General features: G+C 39.8%; 1 protein-coding gene across 3 annotated transcripts in view; it reads left to right on the top strand.

The window, feature by feature from the left end:
• The window catches only part of LOC125255515 (NACHT, LRR and PYD domains-containing protein 12-like), a 59,369-nt gene that overhangs the window by 13,328 nt on the left and 25,760 nt on the right, over positions 1-20,281 (top strand). The window contains exons 9-15 of one of the 3 annotated variants that reach the window (XM_048170819.1): positions 4,979-5,152; positions 5,458-5,628; positions 10,398-10,571; positions 10,664-10,837; positions 13,884-14,057; positions 14,233-14,406; positions 14,499-14,672. In XM_048170819.1, coding sequence (XP_048026776.1) covers positions 4,979-5,152; positions 5,458-5,628; positions 10,398-10,571; positions 10,664-10,837; positions 13,884-14,057; positions 14,233-14,406; positions 14,499-14,672 — 1,215 coding nt within the window. The remainder of the gene's footprint in view (positions 1-4,978; positions 5,153-5,457; positions 5,629-10,397; positions 10,572-10,663; positions 10,838-13,883; positions 14,058-14,232; positions 14,407-14,498; positions 14,673-20,281) is intronic. The other 2 variants (XM_048170820.1, XM_048170821.1) reach the window with 2 other exon arrangements.

Raw genomic sequence — 20,281 nt, forward strand, 5'->3', positions numbered from 1 at the left:
TTACATATAAAAAAAATGCATCAAAACATTTCTAAACGATATTGTCCAACTGCTGTATAATTCTATATTATGTCTACAAACTAAAAACAACAAATATACGTGACCATTATGCTCCAAACACTCACAATTCATGTTATTGTTATAACTTTTGAATGGTTGATTAGTAGAGTGTGTTGTTTACTATGTGCATGATTGACTTCTAATAACTCAAAGGATGGCATGAATGAGATCTGTGTAAAATATATTGTATTATTTTTCGATAAATCATGTCTAAACTGTATTCTCTGTATTCTCAGCTGAGAGTGGGAAAGATAAGAGACAAGGAGATAACATTTAAATTATGATCAGGTGAGGAGAAAATCCACATCAGAACCAAAGATGATACCTAATTGGTCAGAACTCCTCAAAGAGGTTGGACAAACACCTCAGTTTAAATATTCAGTACACAAAGACAAGACAAAGATAAGCAGACGATGAAGAGCAGATGACCTGATCAAGGCAGATCAAGATCAGATAAAAAAATAATAATAAGCAGTTCATTCAAGCTATCCAACTACTCTCGTCTCACTCACTTACTTTCCTTTCTTTTACCTAGCTTTCCTAGCTTCTCCTCAACCACCACCAATGTGCATACCCCTAATCTTTTCAAAAGACATACTGGGATTTTTAATGACCACAGAGAGTCAGGACCTTGATTTAAGGTCTCATCAGAAGGACCGTGTTTTTTGACAGTACAGGTGCTGGTCATATAATTAGAATATCGTGAAAAAGTTCATTTTTTTATTGTAAATTATTTTAAAAAATGAAACTTTCATATATTCTAGATTCCCTACATGTAAAATAAAACATTTCAGAAGTTTTTTTTTTTTTTTAATTTGTTGATTAGAGCGTACAGCTAATGAAAGTCCAAAATCCAGTATCTCAAAATATTAGAATATTTGGTAACACTTTACTTGAAGGGGTGTGCATAAGACTGACATGACACCTTCATAATCATGACATGACACATGTCATGAATATGAAGGAGGTTTTATGAATGTTTATGACAGCTGTCATTAAGTGTCATTCGCTCAATTGTCTTTTTCTTTTTCTTTTTTTTTTTACTTTTTATTTTTGCATTTTTTAATTTTCACAATGAACAAGATCTTTTACAGATCTTCCATTTGTTTCATATATTTGAGTGGGTTACATAGCTGGTCCATTTCCACCATCGTAATTTACATTTATGTGCTTCCAATCTCAGGTCGTGGGTCATTTTTTCCATTGCAAATATTTCCGCCATGATATTCTTCCATTGGTCCAGACTCAAAAGCTCACTTTTCAACCAATTCCTCGTTATAACTTTCTTACTTGATATCAGCTTTGAATAGATGAATGTCTTCCCCTCTAACAACATCTTTAGTTAACAGGCCTAAATACAGAGCAGTTATGTCATTTTTAATGCAAAGATGACATTGTTTGAGATGTCCGAGTTATGACAACTTGACATAAACCAATATATCATAACCTGTCAGTGTCTTTGTCATGACAACTTGACATCATTTAGCTTTATGGGTTAACATTACATTAAACTGTCATGTAGTTGGTTTTGACATGAGGCCATTATAATAGTGTCATAAATATGTATCTTGAGCTCAAGTACAGTGGTACAAATTGAACTTGTCATTAAATTGTCATTAAGTGACAATACTCTAACAAATAATTTTATAACAGCATTTATAACTATTTTTCATTTCATGTTTTTTTTTTTTGTTTTGTTTTTGTTTCCTCCAACAGAAGGTCAGATAATAGACAATTTCAAATTTCGTAAAAAAGATGACACTGTTATAAAATAATGGTAACACTTTATTTTAGGGTCTTTTAACTAGTTGCTTATTACTATTAGCATTCATATGGCTAAAATATTGGCTATTTATTAATACTTATAAAGCACATATTAATGCCTTATTCTGCATGATCTTATTCTACATTCTTAATCCTACCCAATACCTAAACCTAACAATTAACTATAATAAGCAGTAAATTAAGAGTTCATTGAGGGAAAAGTCATAGTTAATCGTTTATAAATGTGTTCCCTATACTGAAATGTTACCAAAATAATGTAATGTAATGTTAACCCATAAAGCTAAGTAGTTTTTTTAAGTTTGATAATTAATCTGCTATGTCATGTTTATGACAGGTTATGATGTTTTGCAAATGTCAAATTGTCATGACAAAGACACTGACAGGTTATGTTGTGTTGGTTTATGTCAAGTTGTCGTAACAAAGACATCTCAAACAATGTCATCTTTGCATTAAAAATGACATAATTGAGCGAATGACATTTAATGACAGTTGTCATAAAAATGCATAAAACCTCCTTCATATTCATGACACACGTCATGACAAGATTATGAAGGTGTCATGTCAGTCTTATGCACACCCCTTCAAGTAAAGTGTTACCGAATATTTACATTTGAGTTTCATTAAATGACCATCCCTACTGTATAAATTCTGGGTATCTCTTGTTCTTTGAAACCACACTAATGGGGAAGACTGCTAACTTGGCAATGGTCCAGGAGACAATCAGTGACTCCCTCCACAAAGAGAGTAAGTCACAGAAGGTCATTACTGAATGGGGTGGCTGTTTACAGAGTGAAATATCAAAGCATATTAAATGCAAAGTTGACTGGAAGGAAGAAATTGGGTAGGCAAAGGTGCACAAGCAACAGGGATGACGGCAAGCTTGAGAATACTGTCAAGTAAAGCTGATTCAAACACTTGGGAGAGCTTCACAATGAGTAGAATGAAGCCGGAGTCAGCACATCAAGAGTCATATGCTTTATGCTTCCATCTGCTGACAAGCTTTATGGAGATGCTGATTTCCTTTTCCAGCAGGACTTTAGTACCTGCCCACAGTGCAAAAACCACTTCCAAGTGGTTTGTTGACCATGATATTACTGTGCTTTATTGGCGAGCCGACGTGCCTGACCTGAATCTATGGGATATTTTCAAGAGAAAGATGAGAAACAGTCGATCCAACAATATACAGATGATCTGAAGGCTCAATAGTGCCTCAGCAGTGCCACAGGCTGATCACTTCCATGCCACACTTCACTGATGCTGTAATTTGTGCTAGGAGCAAGTCATTTGCTGTAATATGTGCTGCCGACCAAGTGTTGAGTGCACAAATGAACATACTTTAAAGAACTTGAACTTTTCTGTTTTGCAAATCCATTTTTTGATTGATCTTAGGAAATATTCTAATATTTTGAGATACTGGATTTTGGACTTTCATGAGCTGTGCGCTCTAATCATCAAAATTAAAAAAAAAAAAAAAACTTTTGAAATGTTTTACTTTACGTGTAGGGAATCTAGAATATATGAAAGTTTCATTTGTTTAAATAATTTACAATAAAAAAATGAACTTTTTTACAATATTCTAATTATATGACCAGCACCTGTATAGTGTCCCCGTCAATATATACTGGGGCGTTAGGACCCACACAGATCACAGGGTGAGTACCCCCTGCTGGCCTCACTGACACCTCTTCCAGCAGCAACCTAGTTTTCCCAGGAGGTCTCCCATGCAGGTACTAACCAGGCTCAGCACTGCTTAGCTTCAATGAGCAAATAGTGTTTTTTACACTGATTGGATATATCCACTACAGAGCTTATAGTTACGGCTCATGCAAATGAACGCTGGATGATTCAGTTGCTTGGTTATTCATTACCTGGTTGTGGTTGGCAGTCACTATCGCTGCCTCACGTATCTGCGCTTAAAGAGGTCATGACATGAGAAATCTAATTTTCCTTGGTCTTTTGGCATATAAGAGGTCTTTGTCCTTGTCATCAATAAAGAAGCTTTTAGACAATCAAGCTGTAAAAAAGCTTCATTTGGAACAGGTGGCATGTGACATCACAGGGGCACAATCATTTGAATATGACTGCCTCTGGAGCAAGACAACAATGCCTCCTTTTACATCATCACAACGTTTGAAAAGATTGTGATAGTAACAAGATTTCGATGCCACACAGAAGTTGTGCTGTTCCTGGCTTTGGAAAAACATCATCTTTGCATAAGCTGCTGAAGGATCCTGATGTCAGAGAAAAATGGATTCAGTTTATTTTTTAAGAAATGTCCTAGTCACATCAGTGCCCGTCTCGCTGGCTCATTCAGACCATCAGGCTTAGCTATGTGATTCAGTTCACCCGGCCTCCCCCCAAGTTCAGGGGCATTCAGCTTCCCCTCCATGCTGGCTAAGGATACTCCTGTCTTATGGGCAGAAATCCGGTCCCTCCATCCGATATAAAGTCAGGGGTCTACAGCCCCTACTTCATCGTGCCCAAGAAAGGCGGGGAGTTATGGCCAATCATAGACCTGCGAGTGCCGTGGCAAATTCATTGTCGGCATACTAACTTCATTAATCTTCTCTTTGTAAGGGTTGTCAACTGCCAAATAATCTACATCAGTAACATATTTTGCTTGTCCCACAATTTTTTTTTTGCCTTATTATTTTTTAGAAAATTACTATCAGTGCAGATAGCAACTGCAAGCAACTTCAGTTAAAATCCCATTCTTTCCCACGTGGCTTCTCTCAAACATAGGCCTCATGGCCTAAAAGATTTCATACTTTTTGGTGCACATTCTAGAGCTAATAATAAACTCTGAATCAGAGAATAAACCCTTTTATCTATCAATTTTGTGCGACAGGTATCTGGTATGTCTGTTAATTTATGTATGTGTGAGATAAAAGTAAATTAAAATATCAGTGGTTGCACTAACACACATAAATGTAGTAATGTAAATATAGTAATGTGGTTTTATTTTAATTGGACATCACTATAGTGTTCTTACAATTAAAGTAACTGATAATTACACCCAACACTGGTTTTCCTGCAATCCAAGGAGTAAAAATGTATTTGTAAAATGTAATGTAATACATTTGTGTTGATATTGTGCATTAAGTGTTTTATTTAATGTGTTTTTTTTTCCTAGACTTTCAAACTGCAGTATTACAGAAGAAGGTTATAAAGCTCTGGCTTCATCTCTGAGATCAAACCCTTCACACCTGATAGAGCTGGATCTCACAGGAAATTATCCTGGACAATCAGGATTGAAGCAGCTCAATGATTTACTACTGGATCCAAACTGTCAACTGAAGACACTGAGGTGAGACGTGATGAAATAAAACATACAAATTATTTGCAGGATAATTATTCATAAAATATATTTTTTAAGTAATGCAGCTGGGGAAACTTTGGCATTGATGATAAATAACAACAGAGTTGTGTTTTGGTACAAGCTACAGGTCAAATACATTTGTACTACAGTATTAAATGTTACTGACACTGACAGAGTCTCCAGACGTTCACAAACATTCAGTTTCACAAGCCAGTTTTCGCACTGTTGATGTTTCTCACACCTTCTGCTTAAAAGCCAGAAGGTTCTTTTAACTTTCATCTTCCCTTCTGCAGGTTTTTGAGTCCTGCAGCTGATGAAGCCTGTCAGTATGTGACTGGAATTGTGGGTAAAAACCCGTTACTCCTGACAGAGCTGAATCTGAGTGAACATAAACTAGGAGACACACGAGTGAATCAGATCGCTGCTCTACTGCAGGATAAACACTGTAAATTCAACACACTGACGTGAGTATTTTATATGTCCCATTACTTGTAATATTTTTGTTATAGTAGTGGATTACTATTTCCTCATTTGTTTGAGTCTGTTCTGTTTTTCTTAAGAGTTTTCTTTCAGCAACCACAGTAAGACAGTAATCATGTATATGTGGCTGTAAAAATGTGTTGACTATAAAAAAATTCAAATACAGCCAGACATCTACAAAAGGGTTTCTTTAATTATGACCAAGTAAGAGAAAGACGCTGCGTTAATGTCTAAGGTTTCCGTTTGAGGGAAGATGTATAAACAAAATTTATACAGAGGAGAACAGCAGGAAAAGAACAGAAGAAAATGTGTTTAAACAAAGGGTTCACAACGCAGTGTGAATCACAATGTTCCACAAATGTACAAAGAAACGAACTAAAATAAAGGATAATAGTCCCTTTCTGTGTACTTAATTCAGATCAATTTGACATATTTCCTTTACAACTATGAAAGTTATAATAAAAAAAAAAATTTCACATTACCCTTTAACGGTCTTCACATTACTAAATTCATTTTCATCCCTTAAGATAAATTATTAATAAAGTTGAATGAATATCGATGACAGAAACAGTTTACAGCTCTTATACAATTTACTTTGAGTGAACATAAGCATTTAAAAACAAAGAATAAAATAAATTAAATCTGCAAGCAGTGCTGAAAGGGCCCTCGCACCCGGGCTAACTGCCACCCGGTGGCTGTGAACAGTGGGCGATATTCATTTAAAGGGTCATGAACACCAACAAAGGGGGGAAGAGGGGAGAGAACAACCAATGAAACACAGATATACAACACGCTCATTATACAGAATAAAGAATATTAATATATGAGCACGGAAAGAATGACAACAAACTCTACAAACTGACAACAAGGGAGAAATGAGGAAGAATATTTAAAAGGGCTTATAATACTTTCATTATGTTTATGAGCACTGCAGTCTTGTGATAAACAACATGTAGTTTAACAGAGAAAGAATAAAGGCATAGTTTTTTTTTCTGTCCATTCTTCTTTGAATTTTCGATCTAAATCAGTCTTTTGTCTATTAGAATAATCATGTCATCGCATTCAGATACACCACTGTGTCCAGTTTGCACATATATTTCATTTAAAGAAGACTTGAGGAAATATGTGTTCATACACCATGTTGGTTCATGTTTGGTGCAGAAGAGTGTGTGAAATATGTCTAAAAAACTTTAAACACGGATACTTTATTCTGTATATGAGCTATGATCCACGTGGCTAGTGTTGTTAAACTCATCATGGAGCTCCGCGCTGAAACCGATCATATGCGCGCTCCGCGTGACCTCATAGCGTTAAATAGAATTTGGCATGCACCTTGCCAGGATCCATCTGGAGACTGCCCTTGGAAACAATGAAGCCAAGGAATGGGACTGAGGACACATGAAACTCGCTTTTCTCCAGCTTGACAAAAAGACTGTTCGAGTAATTGGTAGAGGACTTGTCGCACGTTGAATATGTTCTTGGTAGTTACATGAGAAAATGAGGATGTCATCAAGGTTGACAAAAACAATCTTGTTTAACATCTCCCCTTGGACATCATTGATAAATGCCTGGAAAATGGCTGGGGCATTGACCAGACCAAACGGCTTTACCTTGTACTCATAATGGCCTGTCGGCGTGTTAAATGCCATCTTCCACTCGTCCCCTTCTCAAATCCTGACCAGATAGTTGGCATGTCTGAGATCTAATTTAGTGAAAATGGTGACTCCCTGCAGGATCTCAAAAACAGTGGTCATCAGAGGCAGGGGGTAGCAATTCTTAATGGTGATGCAGTTAAGACCCCTGTAGTCGATGCAGGGCCTAAGATCACCATCCTTCTTCTCAACAAAGAAAAACTCTGCTCCAGCAGGTGAGGTTGAGGGACAAATGAAACCATTATCCAAGGACTCCTTAAGGTACTTCTCCATAGCAGCCCTCTCAGGGGCAGAGAGGGAGTAGAGTCTACCCCATGGAGGGCATGCTCCTGGCACCAAATCTATTGCACAGTCATATGGTCTGTGTGGAGGAAGAGAGGTGGCCTTGCTAAAGACTTCATTGAGATCAGCATATTCTGGAGGAACCTTAGAGAGCTCAGGAAGGGACACAGGAGGCACTCTATTTTGGGTATTTGAAATAGGTAGCTTAAGTGGCTTTGCCAGCTGAAGAACTTGAGGTGGCTCGGAATGAATGACTGGAAACCTTGTGATGGCAGGTTTGAGCTGAGATACAGGTAGCCCCTGAGAGTTAGGCATGTCTGGGTTGAGGTTGGCAGGCCACCTGGGAGGTACTGATGAAGGCCTTGGGAATGCCTCCAGTTTCTCAGGAGAATGGCAAAAAGAAAGAGCAGAAACACAACCGTTAGTTCCCCAACCTTTAACTACACCTCTAGACCCGTCAATATGTGGGTTGTGACAATTTAACCATGGAAATCCAAAAACTAAGGGAAGTTCAGGTGTTTGGATCAGAAAAAATGGCATAAGTTCCTTATGACATCCAATTTCTAACTGAAGAAATTAAGTACAATGACTGACCTGTCCTGACCCCAAAGGTCTGCCCTCTAAAGCTGTGATGGTTAAAGGTTTCTATAGGAGAACAGATGGTACGACCAAACATCTTGCTACATCAAAATCCAGAAATCCAGCTACCCCAGAGTCAATGAAAGCATCAAGCTGGTGATACTGATAGTTGTGGAATATAGTGGCTTTGATCATAACTCCAGAGGTAGCTGGATGGAAAAAGATATCTATTAGAACGGAAATGGCCAGACTTGCCACAGTATAGACAGCGTTGTTCTCTCAACCATCAATCTCTTTCTGTATGGGTTAGCATTGTTCTACCCAACTGCATGGGTTCTTCCAAATCATTGGGTTTCCATGGTGGTTGAACAGTATTGGAGGAGTCACAGTGTTCTCTCCAGTTGTTCGTTCCAGTTGTTGTTCTCATGATGATGATCAACTCGGATAGCCACATCAATGAGAGATTCTAAATCCGGGACAGGGTCTCTAAAGGCCAACTCATCCTTGAGTTCAGGAGACAAATGTGGCCCTTGGTGGAATGTGGCCCTCAATGCTCGTTGATCCCATCCACTCTCAGAGGCTAAGGTACGGAACTCAATGGCAAACTCTGCCATACTCCAAGTGCCTTGAGAGAGTCGAAGCAAACAATAGTCCACATCCCCTGTGCTCACTGGATGGTGGAAAACCCTCCTCATTTCAGCAATGAAGATATCACTGTTTGCAGCAAGTGAAGATTGTTGGTCCCATAGAGCTGAAGCCCAGTCTAATGCCTTGCCAGTGAGAAGAATAATGATGTATGCAACCTTGAAACACTGGGGTGCACTGGGTAACGAACCCCTGACACTTATCAGGACTGCCATCAAATCGTTCTGGTGCTGGTAGTTTGGGTTCTGAGAGAGAGGCTACCATTGCTTGAGAAGGATTACCAGGTGGCAGCTGAGAGCCTTGGGATGAAAGGGCTTGCAGGCTGAAGACTTACACGTAGAAGGATCTGTTCATGTTGCTGGATGGTTGCAGCTTGCCCTGCTATGGCAGAAAGAATGCGATCCACATTAGAAGGTGGTGAAGCCTCCTCCGCTGGATACATGTTTCTGGTTCAGTTTTGCTGTAACGTGTCTGTTCAAGATGGGGATTGAACCCGGGTCTCTTGTATTCAAAGTCATTGAATTTATTGACTGAGGTGACTCCTCAATAGTGAATCCAAGAGCAGAGGTAACAACAGCAAAACATCAACAAAAGATAATCAAGAGAACAACAAAACAAAGTCAAAGTCAAACTTCCTAAGACAGAGAAAAATAAAACACTTGAGGGTCCAAAAAACAAAGAATGAAACAGACTTAGCTTTTCAGCAGGCAACAGGTAACAAAGGCTCAAAACTGAAAAAAAGGCATGGCAAAAAACCCACTTATTAAGGCAAAACACAGGTGTCACATATGAAGCTTAATGAGTGGTAGTGTTCAGCAGTTGCCTGGAGAGAGGTGCCACCTGCTGACCAGGAGGAAAATAACAGTCCAGTAATGATTTCTTACGTGCACTTTGCTTTTGCAAAAGTGTTTTAGATGTTTAAGGTCATCCAATGGCAGAGGGCAGTATCTGCATTTTGGGGGTCACAGGTCACATCAGTGGTCATGGTCATCTACCCACAATATGTTTGATTGGCTGATGTAAAAACTTTAAAGGCATTTTTCTTAGTTAAAGTGTTTGCGTAGTTACTGCACTTTGCCTTTGTAGGCATATATAAAATAGTAAATGAATGAACAAGTGACAGATTTGAGGTGCAGTTTCTGCATCTTTTATAATTTACGAAGCAGGAAGCTTCTAATTCTAGAGAGCACTTGATAGGACAGAAAGCATTTGATCGGACAGAAAATCTAATGAGAATCAGAAGTGCAGAATTGTGTCATGAAAATCATTATATCGTACTGGTGTTAGAGAGAGTTTCTGGAAATGTGGTTTCTGGAAACAGACTTCAACACATTTGCCCCAGTTAGCAAACCAAGTGTGACATTGACATGAAAATAAGTTGTCTTTCAAAAAAAGAAGTCTTTAAGTTGATCTGAAATTAATGTGTAACTAACTTTTCTGCATCAGAACTTTTTTGACATTTCTGAAATGAAAAATGCTGTTGTGGAGAATTACAAATATGACGAATTACTATCAGAAAAATGACCCAAATCCTTTAAAAGCTTAGTTTGATCATCACAGATCTGAGTCATTGTCTTTTCTCTTTCTGTCTTCAGTCTGTGGGATTGCAGTATTACAGAGAAACAATGTCTCATCCTGACTTCAGCTGTGAAATCAAACCTGTCACACCTGAGAGAACTGGACCTGAGTGAGAATAAAATAAGAAACACTGGAGTGAAGCACTTATGTGACATACTGAAGGATACACAGTGTAAACTGGAGAGATTGAGGTCAGTAACATTCACATGCAAGAATCAAAAAGTGTTTTGTTATTTAAATGAAACAGAATGAAACATGATTTTTCTTGTTTCTCTCATTGTAGGTTAAGATACTGTGATCTGACAGATGAAGGTTGTTCTGCTGTGACTTCAGCTCTGAAATCAAACCCATCACACCTGAGAGAACTAGACCTCAGTGTGAATTATCTAAGAGACTCTGGAGTGAAAAACCTCTGTGATCTACTAATGAACCCACAATTCAAGTTAGAGAAACTATGGTTAGTATCATTATACTGTCCAGCAGTTACTGTGTGATAAAAGTTTACAGTTCACACTGGGAGCTAGTGAAGGGAAGCCAGTGTAGGAGAAATGTGATCACATTTACGTATTCCTTTTAAAAGTCTAGTCTAAAAGTCTTCTACACCAACTGCAGGCGTGAGAGAGATGTCTGGCTGATACCAACATAAAGGGTGTTACAATCATCCAATCTTGAAGAATTGAAGGTGTGTTTAACCCTTTCAAAGTCTTTAAGAAAAGATAAAAAAGGTTTGACTTTGGATAAAAGACTCAACTGATCAATTCTGTGGTTAAAGCCATTTTTTATCCGTTTTTCGAATTTAAAATCACTGCGCATGATTACCCCCAGATTTTTAAAGGAGGAGGAGTAAGGAACTCAAATTCTGTGTTTGGGACCATATGAGTACTATTTGGGCCAAAAATCACAATTTCAGTTTAACTCTAGTAAAAAATCATAGCCATCCAAGCTTTAATATCCTTGAGGCAGTCCAACAATAATTTTAAAGAGTTTGTATCCTTTTGTTTCAGTGACAGATAAAGCTGAGTGTCGTCTGCATAACAATGAAATGAAATGCTATGTTTTCTGAGAATTGTTCCTAATGGGAGCATGTACAAGGAGAAAAGCATCAGACCCAGAATAGACCCTTGAGGGACTCCACAATGAAGGGGGGCCGAAGAGGACACAATGTCTCCAAGGCAGACAGAAAATGTCCTTTTGGATAAATATGACCTAAACCACTCTAGAGCAATACCTTTGATACCAACACAGTGGTCCAACCAAGAGATCAGAATTATGATCGATGGTATCAAATGCAGCTGTGAGGTCTAAAAGCATAAGAATAGCATAATCTCCAGAATCTGTGACCAAAAGGAGGTCATTAAAAACTTTTTAAAGTACAGTTTCTGTACTGTGAAAGTCTTTAAGTCCATACTCAAAAACCTCTAAAATTCCACATGAATCCAAAAAAGATTGCAGCTGTATACATATAGCTTTTTCTGATACTTTAGAAAGAAACGGAAGTTTAGAAATCTGACAGTTGTTGAAGAGAACCACAGTATCTAGATTAAGTTTTTTTTTTTAGTTGTTATACTACTGCATGTTTAAAACCCAATGGTACAACACCTGAGTTCAGACTGCTATTTATAATTTCTAGAAGTATAGGCCCGATAGTTTCAAAAACTTGTTTTAAAAAACATGGTCTGTATCTGTGGGACAGATAGAGGGTTTCATTTGATCCATGAAAAAGGATATGGACAGAGGCCCAAACTGGTTAAAGACAGCAGAGCAGGTGACACAAACAGGGGTCTACAGAAGAGGGTAAAATGTTTGCTCCAATATCTGTTTTCTTATCTATAAAATTTTTTAAAAATTTCTCACAGGCATCTGGAGAGTAGACAGGACAAGATGGCTAAGAAGCACTTAGCACAGAATTAATTGTACTAAACAGAGCTTGAGGTTTGTGAGAATTCTTCAAAATAACATCAGACAAGTATTTAATTTTCTCAGCTTTAATAGATTTTTTGGTACTTACACCAGTTATCTTTTAGAATGTCTATAGACACCTACAATCTGTCTTTCTTCCACTGGCGTTCGGCTCGCCTGCACTCTCATCTAACAGCATGAGTAGTATTGTTCAACCATGGTTCAGTTTTTGGCTTTGAACGCATAACTCTAAAAGGTGTGACAATGTCCAAAACACTTAGACAGGTGAAATCAAACAGTGAGGATAACTCTGCGGTATTAAAACAAAAGGGAGAGACATATTACTAGACTCACCAAAACTTTGAAAAACAGCAGAAAACTGAACAGCAGTGGAAGAGTCCACTCGGCTTAGAATGACAGGGAAGAGAGATTTCAAATAAAACAGACATATGATCAGAAAATATGGCTTCACATACTTCTAGATTAAAAACTTGTAAACCACATAAGACAAGATCTAATGTATGACCATGCTCATGTGTAGAACCAGTCACAAACTGTATCAAATTAAAAGATTCAATAAGATTTAAAAAATCTTTAACTAGTGGCTTCGAAGGACAGCAAACATCAATACTGAAGTCGCCAAAAATTAAAATCCTCTTATAATCCCACATACACACTGAAGTTTGCTAGAGAGCATTTGAATGATCCAGAAGAGGATTGGGAGAATGTCATATGGTCAGATGAAACCAAAATAGAACTTTTTGGTAAAAACTCAACTTGTCGTGTTTGGAGGAGAAAGAATGCTGAGTTGCATCCAAAGAACACTATACCTACTGTGAAGCATGGGGGTGGAAACATCATGCTTTGGGGCTGTTTTTCTGCAAAGGGACCAGGACGACTGATCCATGTAAAGGAAAGAATGAATGGGGCCATGTATCGTGAGATTTTGAGTTAAAACCTCCTTCCATCAGCAAGGGCATTGAAGATGAAACGTGGCTGGGTCTTTCAGCATGACAATGATCCCAAACACACCGCCTGGGCAATGAAGGAGTGGCTTCATAAGAAGCATTTCAAGGTCCTGGAGTGGCCTGGAGTGTCATTGCCAGCAAAGGGTATATAACAAAGTATTGAGATAAACTTTTGTTATTGACCAAATACTTATTTTCCACCATAATTTGCAAATAAATTCTTTAAATATCAGACAATGTGATTTTCTGGATTTTTTTCTCATTTTGTCTCTCATAGTTGAAATGTACCTATGATGAAAATTACAGGCCTCTCTCATCTTTTTAAGTGGGAGAACTTGCACAATTGGTGGCTGACTAAATACTTTTTTGCCCCACTGTACCAGCATAGAGTCTGCCTTTTTACAGGCAATTGACAGAAACAACACAAACACAAGTGGGACTAGAAGCAACAGACGGCATGCCACACACACTGGTGCCATCTTGGAAGAACCATCTATTGAATGCTAAAGAGATTAAAAAACATAGTTATAAAGAAAGAAAGAGAAGAAACAACAGTTTCCAGCAGACAGAACTAGTGTGACATAATTAAGATGATCATTACACATCAGTCATTGTCTTTTCTCTCTCTGTCTTCAGTCTGTATAGATGCAGTATTACAGAGAAACAGTGTCTCATCCTGACATCAGCTCTGAAATTAAACCCATCACACCTGAGAGAGCTGGACCTGAGTGTGAATTATCTAGGAGATTCTGGAGTGAAAAACCTCAGTGATCTACTGATGAACCCACAATGCAAGCTGGAAAAACTACAGTTAGTGTCATTATACTGTACATCAGTTACAGTGTGATAAAGTTTTTATGCTATTATCCAATAGACTAATGGTTTGGTATCAGTAAGAAAAAGCATAAAACTTTGAAGCAACTTTGTGGTTATAAAATTATTTCATATGTGGATATTTGACAAAACTTTCTCTTTCTGTCTTCAGTCTGTGTGAATGCAGTATTACAGAGAAACAGTGTGTCATCTTGACTTCAGGTCTGAAATCAAACCCATCACACCTGAGAGAGCTGGACCTGAGTAAGAATAAAACAGAAAACACAGGACTGAAGCACTTATGTGATGTACTGAAGTATTCACACTGTAAACTGGAGAGATTGAGGTCAGTAACATTCACATACAAGAATCAAAAAGTGTTTTGTTCTTTAAAAGAAACAGAATGAAACATGATTTTTCTTGTTTCTCTCAATGTAGGTTAAGATACTTTGATCTGACAGAAGAAGGTTGTTCTGCTGTGACTTTAGCTCTGAAATCAAACCCATTTCACCTGAGAGAGCTGGACCTCAGTGTGAATTATCTAAGAGACTCTGGAGTGAAAAACCTCAGTGATCTACTGATGAACCCACTACTCAAGTTAGAGAAACTACGGTTAGTATCATTATACTGTCCAGCAGTTACTGTGTGATAAAAGTTTACAGTTTAGTTTAAGACAGCTGGACACAAGTTACATTGTTTATATCATAGCATTGTGTAATGTCTGGTGAACTCAAAAACAAAGGGAGAGCTGGATCCACATGCAAAATAGTTTAATAAAAATAAACAAACATAACCACAAAAGAGACCAGAGAACCATGGAACAGGGAACAGAATAAGAAGCATCAGAAGTGCATCCATGTAGGACAAGACTAAATAAGAATAAAGAATACACAAACTGTGTCTCATTTCAAAAGCTGCGTCCTAAGGAGGTCGCATCTGAAGGTTGCATACGTCATTGAGGCTGTATCATTTCAGAAAAGTAAGTAGGACACTCTGAATGCGACCTTCGAATGCATCCTTCTTTCACAGGAAATGCATGAGGTGTATCCTTTGCTGCTGCAGATAGCCCACAATTCTTTGTGTCGCTGTTAAAAACTCATTTATTTGGGAAAAAAATAAATAAATAAAAAATGGCGGCATTGGTAAATGTTGTTAAACTTTGTTCTTCTTAATATCCTCCTCCTTCTCTCTGTAACATATCTGTTGTACATAAGCCAGCTCCTCAAGCATTAACCAAAATAAAACAAATAAATAGCAACTATATATATTCTGTTTCCTTTCCTGCCTGTGTCCTACGAAGGACGTCTTGTTTAATTCTGGCTAAGGATACTCCATATACCGCATCCTTCACAGGATTCATCCTCTTGAGGATGCAGCCTTCAAAATTAAATGAAATGAGACACAGATACAGGGTCTTAACAAACCCTCTGGAGTCTGAGACTGATTTGGGGCTTGGAGAAGTTTTGACATGCCCTGACATTTGTGCTTTTTTCAGTTGTTCATAAACATATAAATGACAAAAGTGTCATTACACTGTATTCAGCACAAACTAGGCTACAATAATATGTGAGGAACGTGTATGTACATGTTTGTATTTTTGAAGGAATAATGTTTATGCGTGGTTATTGAAAAAACAAAAAACTTAAGTCACTGAAATAAGGCCAAAAAAAGTATATTAAATCTGTGTTCACAAGATTTCTGGGTATTGGAGGTTGTAGACTAGAGTTTTTGCTTCAGAATTATGTAAAAATTATGCTGCCTACTCCTTCATATAAAACAATATATTGATTTAGTTTTTGTAAGACACTTTTTGTCAAGAAACACAGTATGCGTGGAGGTGTGAATCTGCATGAATAATGGGCCATTTACACCTGAGAAGACAAAAGAATCACATAATAATGACCTGAAATGACTTGCATATTAATGAGGCCTTTCAGTCAGGTAGGCTGTGAAAAAAACCCTCTGTAATAATGTCTCAGCTCATCATAAACAGCAATACTGTGAAATATTATTACAATTTATGTTACAATATTATTTACAATTATGTTACCTCTATGGCATTTCATATAGGCTGTAATATATAACGAAGTAGCGGTTCGTACAGTTATTAATCAATTTATGGATGAAATATGAATATAATCATTCATAAGGTTATGAATAAATTATGATTCATATATCGACCCAATGGGGAATTAAACATATATTGTGAATCAATTACAACGAATTATAATCAATTACATATATGATTAGTTCTGGTTTAATAATTATTTAGAGAAACTGTTCGTTTGTCCAGCAAACTAAGTCCCTCACAGAATATTATAAACAGAGTTATTCTCTGGCCATGAAAATAACTAAAGCATAAAGCGATCGAAAAACGTTAAAGTGACTTGGTCTTCAGTTGAAAGAACGAACAGAACAATCGAGCATGAATTAAAGCGTTTAATATATGCAGCTATGACTGAGATTATACGTCTAAAATATATACAGAAGGTATACACATATATATACACAAGAGTGAAAATGAAGAAAAGACATGGAAAGAAAGATGATCAAAGGATGGCAAATTCTTTGTTAAACCTTTTTGAGAGAGAGCCAGCACAGAAATCAGTTTAGATAAATTCAGATAAATGATAATACTTGCTTATTGGTTCAAGTCCGTGTGTAGCAGTTTCAATGCGCCTGGCTGGGTTGGTCCTTTCAGAGAGGGTTTCTCCGGCGGGGTTTTCAAAAGAGGTTTAAGCTTAAGTAACTTAGCCGAAGAGAGAGAGAGTCTAAAGAAGTGGTCCTCCCGAACTGCGCGCGTGGTTGGGAAGCGCGGTCACCTGAGGCGTCCGTGCACGAGGTGCTCGTGAGTCAGTCGGGAGACAAAGGAGAAGAAGAAGAGAGCGAAGCGCGAGTGAAGGTGTGTGTCGTTGTCTTTATGGAAACCCAAGCTAACACACCTCCTGAATTGTAGCGACCAATAGATGCGCAGCACTATTTGGCGGGCAAAGTTGCTTTGTTTGGTCTCCTAGCTGAATTTGCATACTTGATGATTATCCGATCGGATTTCGAGATGGAGTACGTTCTTCACAGGATCATTAAACACATAGAAAAATGCATTTGTCCGTTTTGTGACATATCTCAATGAATAGCCCAAGTCCGGAGCTTTAAAACGAGATCAAACTCGATAGGTCGGAAAGGCATAGGGAAGAAGTTATGGTTTACAGACAGAATTCCACTATTACCATGCACACTAGCACAAATACACTCCTTTAAACACTAGGAAATATGCATACGCTTCAAAATACAGGATGGGTATATGTTGGCATAATTTGTATTTTACATATGCAGTCAAAAATGTATGTTTGTGAGTTTCTGTATGTGTCTGTGTGTGTGTTTTTGTGTGTCCCTGTGTGTGTGGGGTGTTGGAATGTGGATCTGGTCAGTCTCTGGGGGGGGTGGTCCTTTTGAAGTCACCAAAGTGAGGAAGTTGGACTTTTCTGTTTACCATCGCAGGCCCACAAACCTGCCGAAAGTCACAGCCGTCCGGCGCCGATTTAGTGATTTATAAACAAAGTTCACCAGGTTAAAAGCGTTCTGAAAACTCCAAAGTTTATTGACTCTGAACGGATCCATCCAGGCGTTACAGTCCCCCTTTCGGCCAACGAAGTTCCTGTGCGGACTTCGTTGGACGTTAACCAAGTTTGATGGCACATGGATCCGGATGGTCACACAGCAGGTGGTTCCTACGGGTCCTTGAGGAAGGGCGGATGGGCACTTGTCTGTGGACTCTTGCGTCCCTTTGGTCGCTTTGGATAGGATGAAGGCCAGGCCCAGGGCGAGTGCGTACTTGATTGCCATGGGGAGGCAACGGACTGTGTTGGCAGCAGTCCAAGCTCGGGCTCTAGGTGAGCTGGTCAGGACAGGCAGTCGTGAGAGTGCTTGGAGGGTTGCATCGATGGGAGTACTGTCACTTAGCTGGGACCCCCTTTTGTCAATCCTCAGTTCCAGTCCTGGATCTAAGGCGTTATGGTGATTCCTGGAAGAGGATGGGACTTCCAGTTCTGACTGGTCCTCTTTGCTTGAGAGACAGTACACTGCCAGATGGCTGCGATGAAGGATGGAACCCAGGGGTACCTGGATCCACTTACTTGGATTGGGCAGGTTGACACGAGTGGCGGTGCTGTGCTGATTGTAGGTTAGGGTGGCAGCATGAGTGGGGGTGTGGATGAGCAGTTGATCACCCACCATCTCGGCTTGTGTTCCGATGACTGGGGTGTGAGGTTTGGCCGGGCAGCGTGTGTCGCTGGTCATGGGCTGCAACCGGCCCATTCCTTCAGTGTGGTTTCTGAGGAAGAGCTGGTTTGGGCAGAAGTACTGCAAGTCTTTGGTGAAACCACACCTGCGAAAGTGGGGAGCCAGGCACAGCCGTGGGTTGCTGTTGTGGTGGGCTACCACATCTGAGGTGTGTTTCTTGGCATGGGTGTTACATTGCCACCACCTGATATTGACCTTGTCTTTGGGTCTGGAGATGTTATCTCGTTCCCCGCTGGGTAGATTGAGAAGGACAGCCAACTCATTCTGCTCAGGGTCGACGTGCAGTAGGATGGCAGCACCCAGGGAGTCAGTGAGGTGGGCTGGAACAGTCTTGGTGGGTCTGCCAGTAGCAAAGTCCAGCACACTTTGTGCAGGATACTGAGGGATCCTATTCATAGCCACTCTGTCCATAGAGAAGCTAACTTCTCGCAGCAGGTCTGTCATCAGAGCTATGACCAGCTGATTTTGGGCAAAGTCATTTGGGAAGGCTGTAAACAGTTGCTTCATTGAGTTTGCCGTTTGGATCAGCAGGAAGCTGTGATTGCAGAGAACCACCACAATACCTTTCCGGGATTTGCAGGTGATTTGCAGGGTTTGGCTCTGTGTTGCAAGTGGTTCTCTCAGTTGTAGGCGCAGTTTGTTGCGATGCTGATGAGTGGAGCAGGCTGTGATGAGACTCGAGTCTCCTGGTTGGTGCAGGTGCAAAGGCAGTGGCACCTGCCATGTCATCAGCAGTTCTGTGGGGAACACCTGAGTTGACTCCTGTATGGTGTCTGTGATGGCCATGAGCATCAGATGAGGTTTTACAGTCCAGTCTTTCTGGTCGACTGACCGTGGAAACGTGGCTCCTCTGTGTTGCAGTGGAGCTCTGTGATTTGGGTTTACAGTTTGGACTTGACAGCAAACCTGACATTCTCTGACATACTCTGCCACATCTTTCTGCATGCTGGGCCAGTACGCCACTTGTTCCAAAGTCTCATAAATAGTTCTGGCGCCATGGTGTTTGGCACATGGTGTGTCGTGGGTGTATATCCGTTCACCCCCCTTTTGGCCCTGTGGCAGTACAAGCTTTGGCGCTGTGAGGGTATCAGGGACATATTTTAGAAAGTTCACTCCCACACGCAGCATGTGGTTGGTCTCATGTAGTTGTTTGTGGCCAGGGGCCGTCGTGGGACCAGATGCCGTGAACGGGAGGTTGGAGGGGTATGAGTGGTGGTGCAAAGCATTTCGCATGGATGTGTTGGCAAGTTTGGTTGTCAGTGGCAGTAAGGCGGGAAATGTTGCGGGAACAGTCCGCTGGCTGCGGGTAGTTGTTGCCACACTAAGGGTGGGTGACTGGGGTGGGTGTGACCATAGTTTGTTATGCAGGGTGCCAGTCTTGGCAAGGGCATTAGTTTGGTCGTTCACGCCTTTGTCACGCCCTGGTTGCTTTAAGCATCTTTTCACCTTTTCCCCGTAAGCGACCGTGTCATGTGTTTGGGTGATGTCATCACGTGTTTGGAACATGTGTTGACGTTTCACCTGCTTGTTGCATTCAGTCTTGAAACCAGTTTGTTTCCAGCCCAGAGGATGGCATGTGAAACAAGGTCTGGCATAGTGTGAGTCTGTGCACATGAGTTCTCTGATGTTATGAGCTGAGGAGACGTGAAGGGTTTTGAGGGTAGCTGCTGCTTCACCATACTGACATGACTGGGGACCCCACCTGCTGTTCTGTGGTTGGCATGGTTGGTTTCTTAACCATCGTACCCCTGCATTTGCCTGTGGGATGCCCTTATGGGTGTAGAAACGTCCATTGACGTAGGCCATGGGCATTTCTTGGCACGCATTCTCTTTGAGGTACCTGTGACAGGTTGGTTGCTGTTGTTGGGGTACCTTTACCTTAAGTGTCAACGCTGGTGGGCTGTCATAGCAGTTTTGGCAGG

Source organism: Megalobrama amblycephala, linkage group LG20, assembly GCF_018812025.1.
Source record: "Megalobrama amblycephala isolate DHTTF-2021 linkage group LG20, ASM1881202v1, whole genome shotgun sequence".
Lineage (NCBI taxonomy): Eukaryota > Metazoa > Chordata > Actinopteri > Cypriniformes > Xenocyprididae > Megalobrama > Megalobrama amblycephala.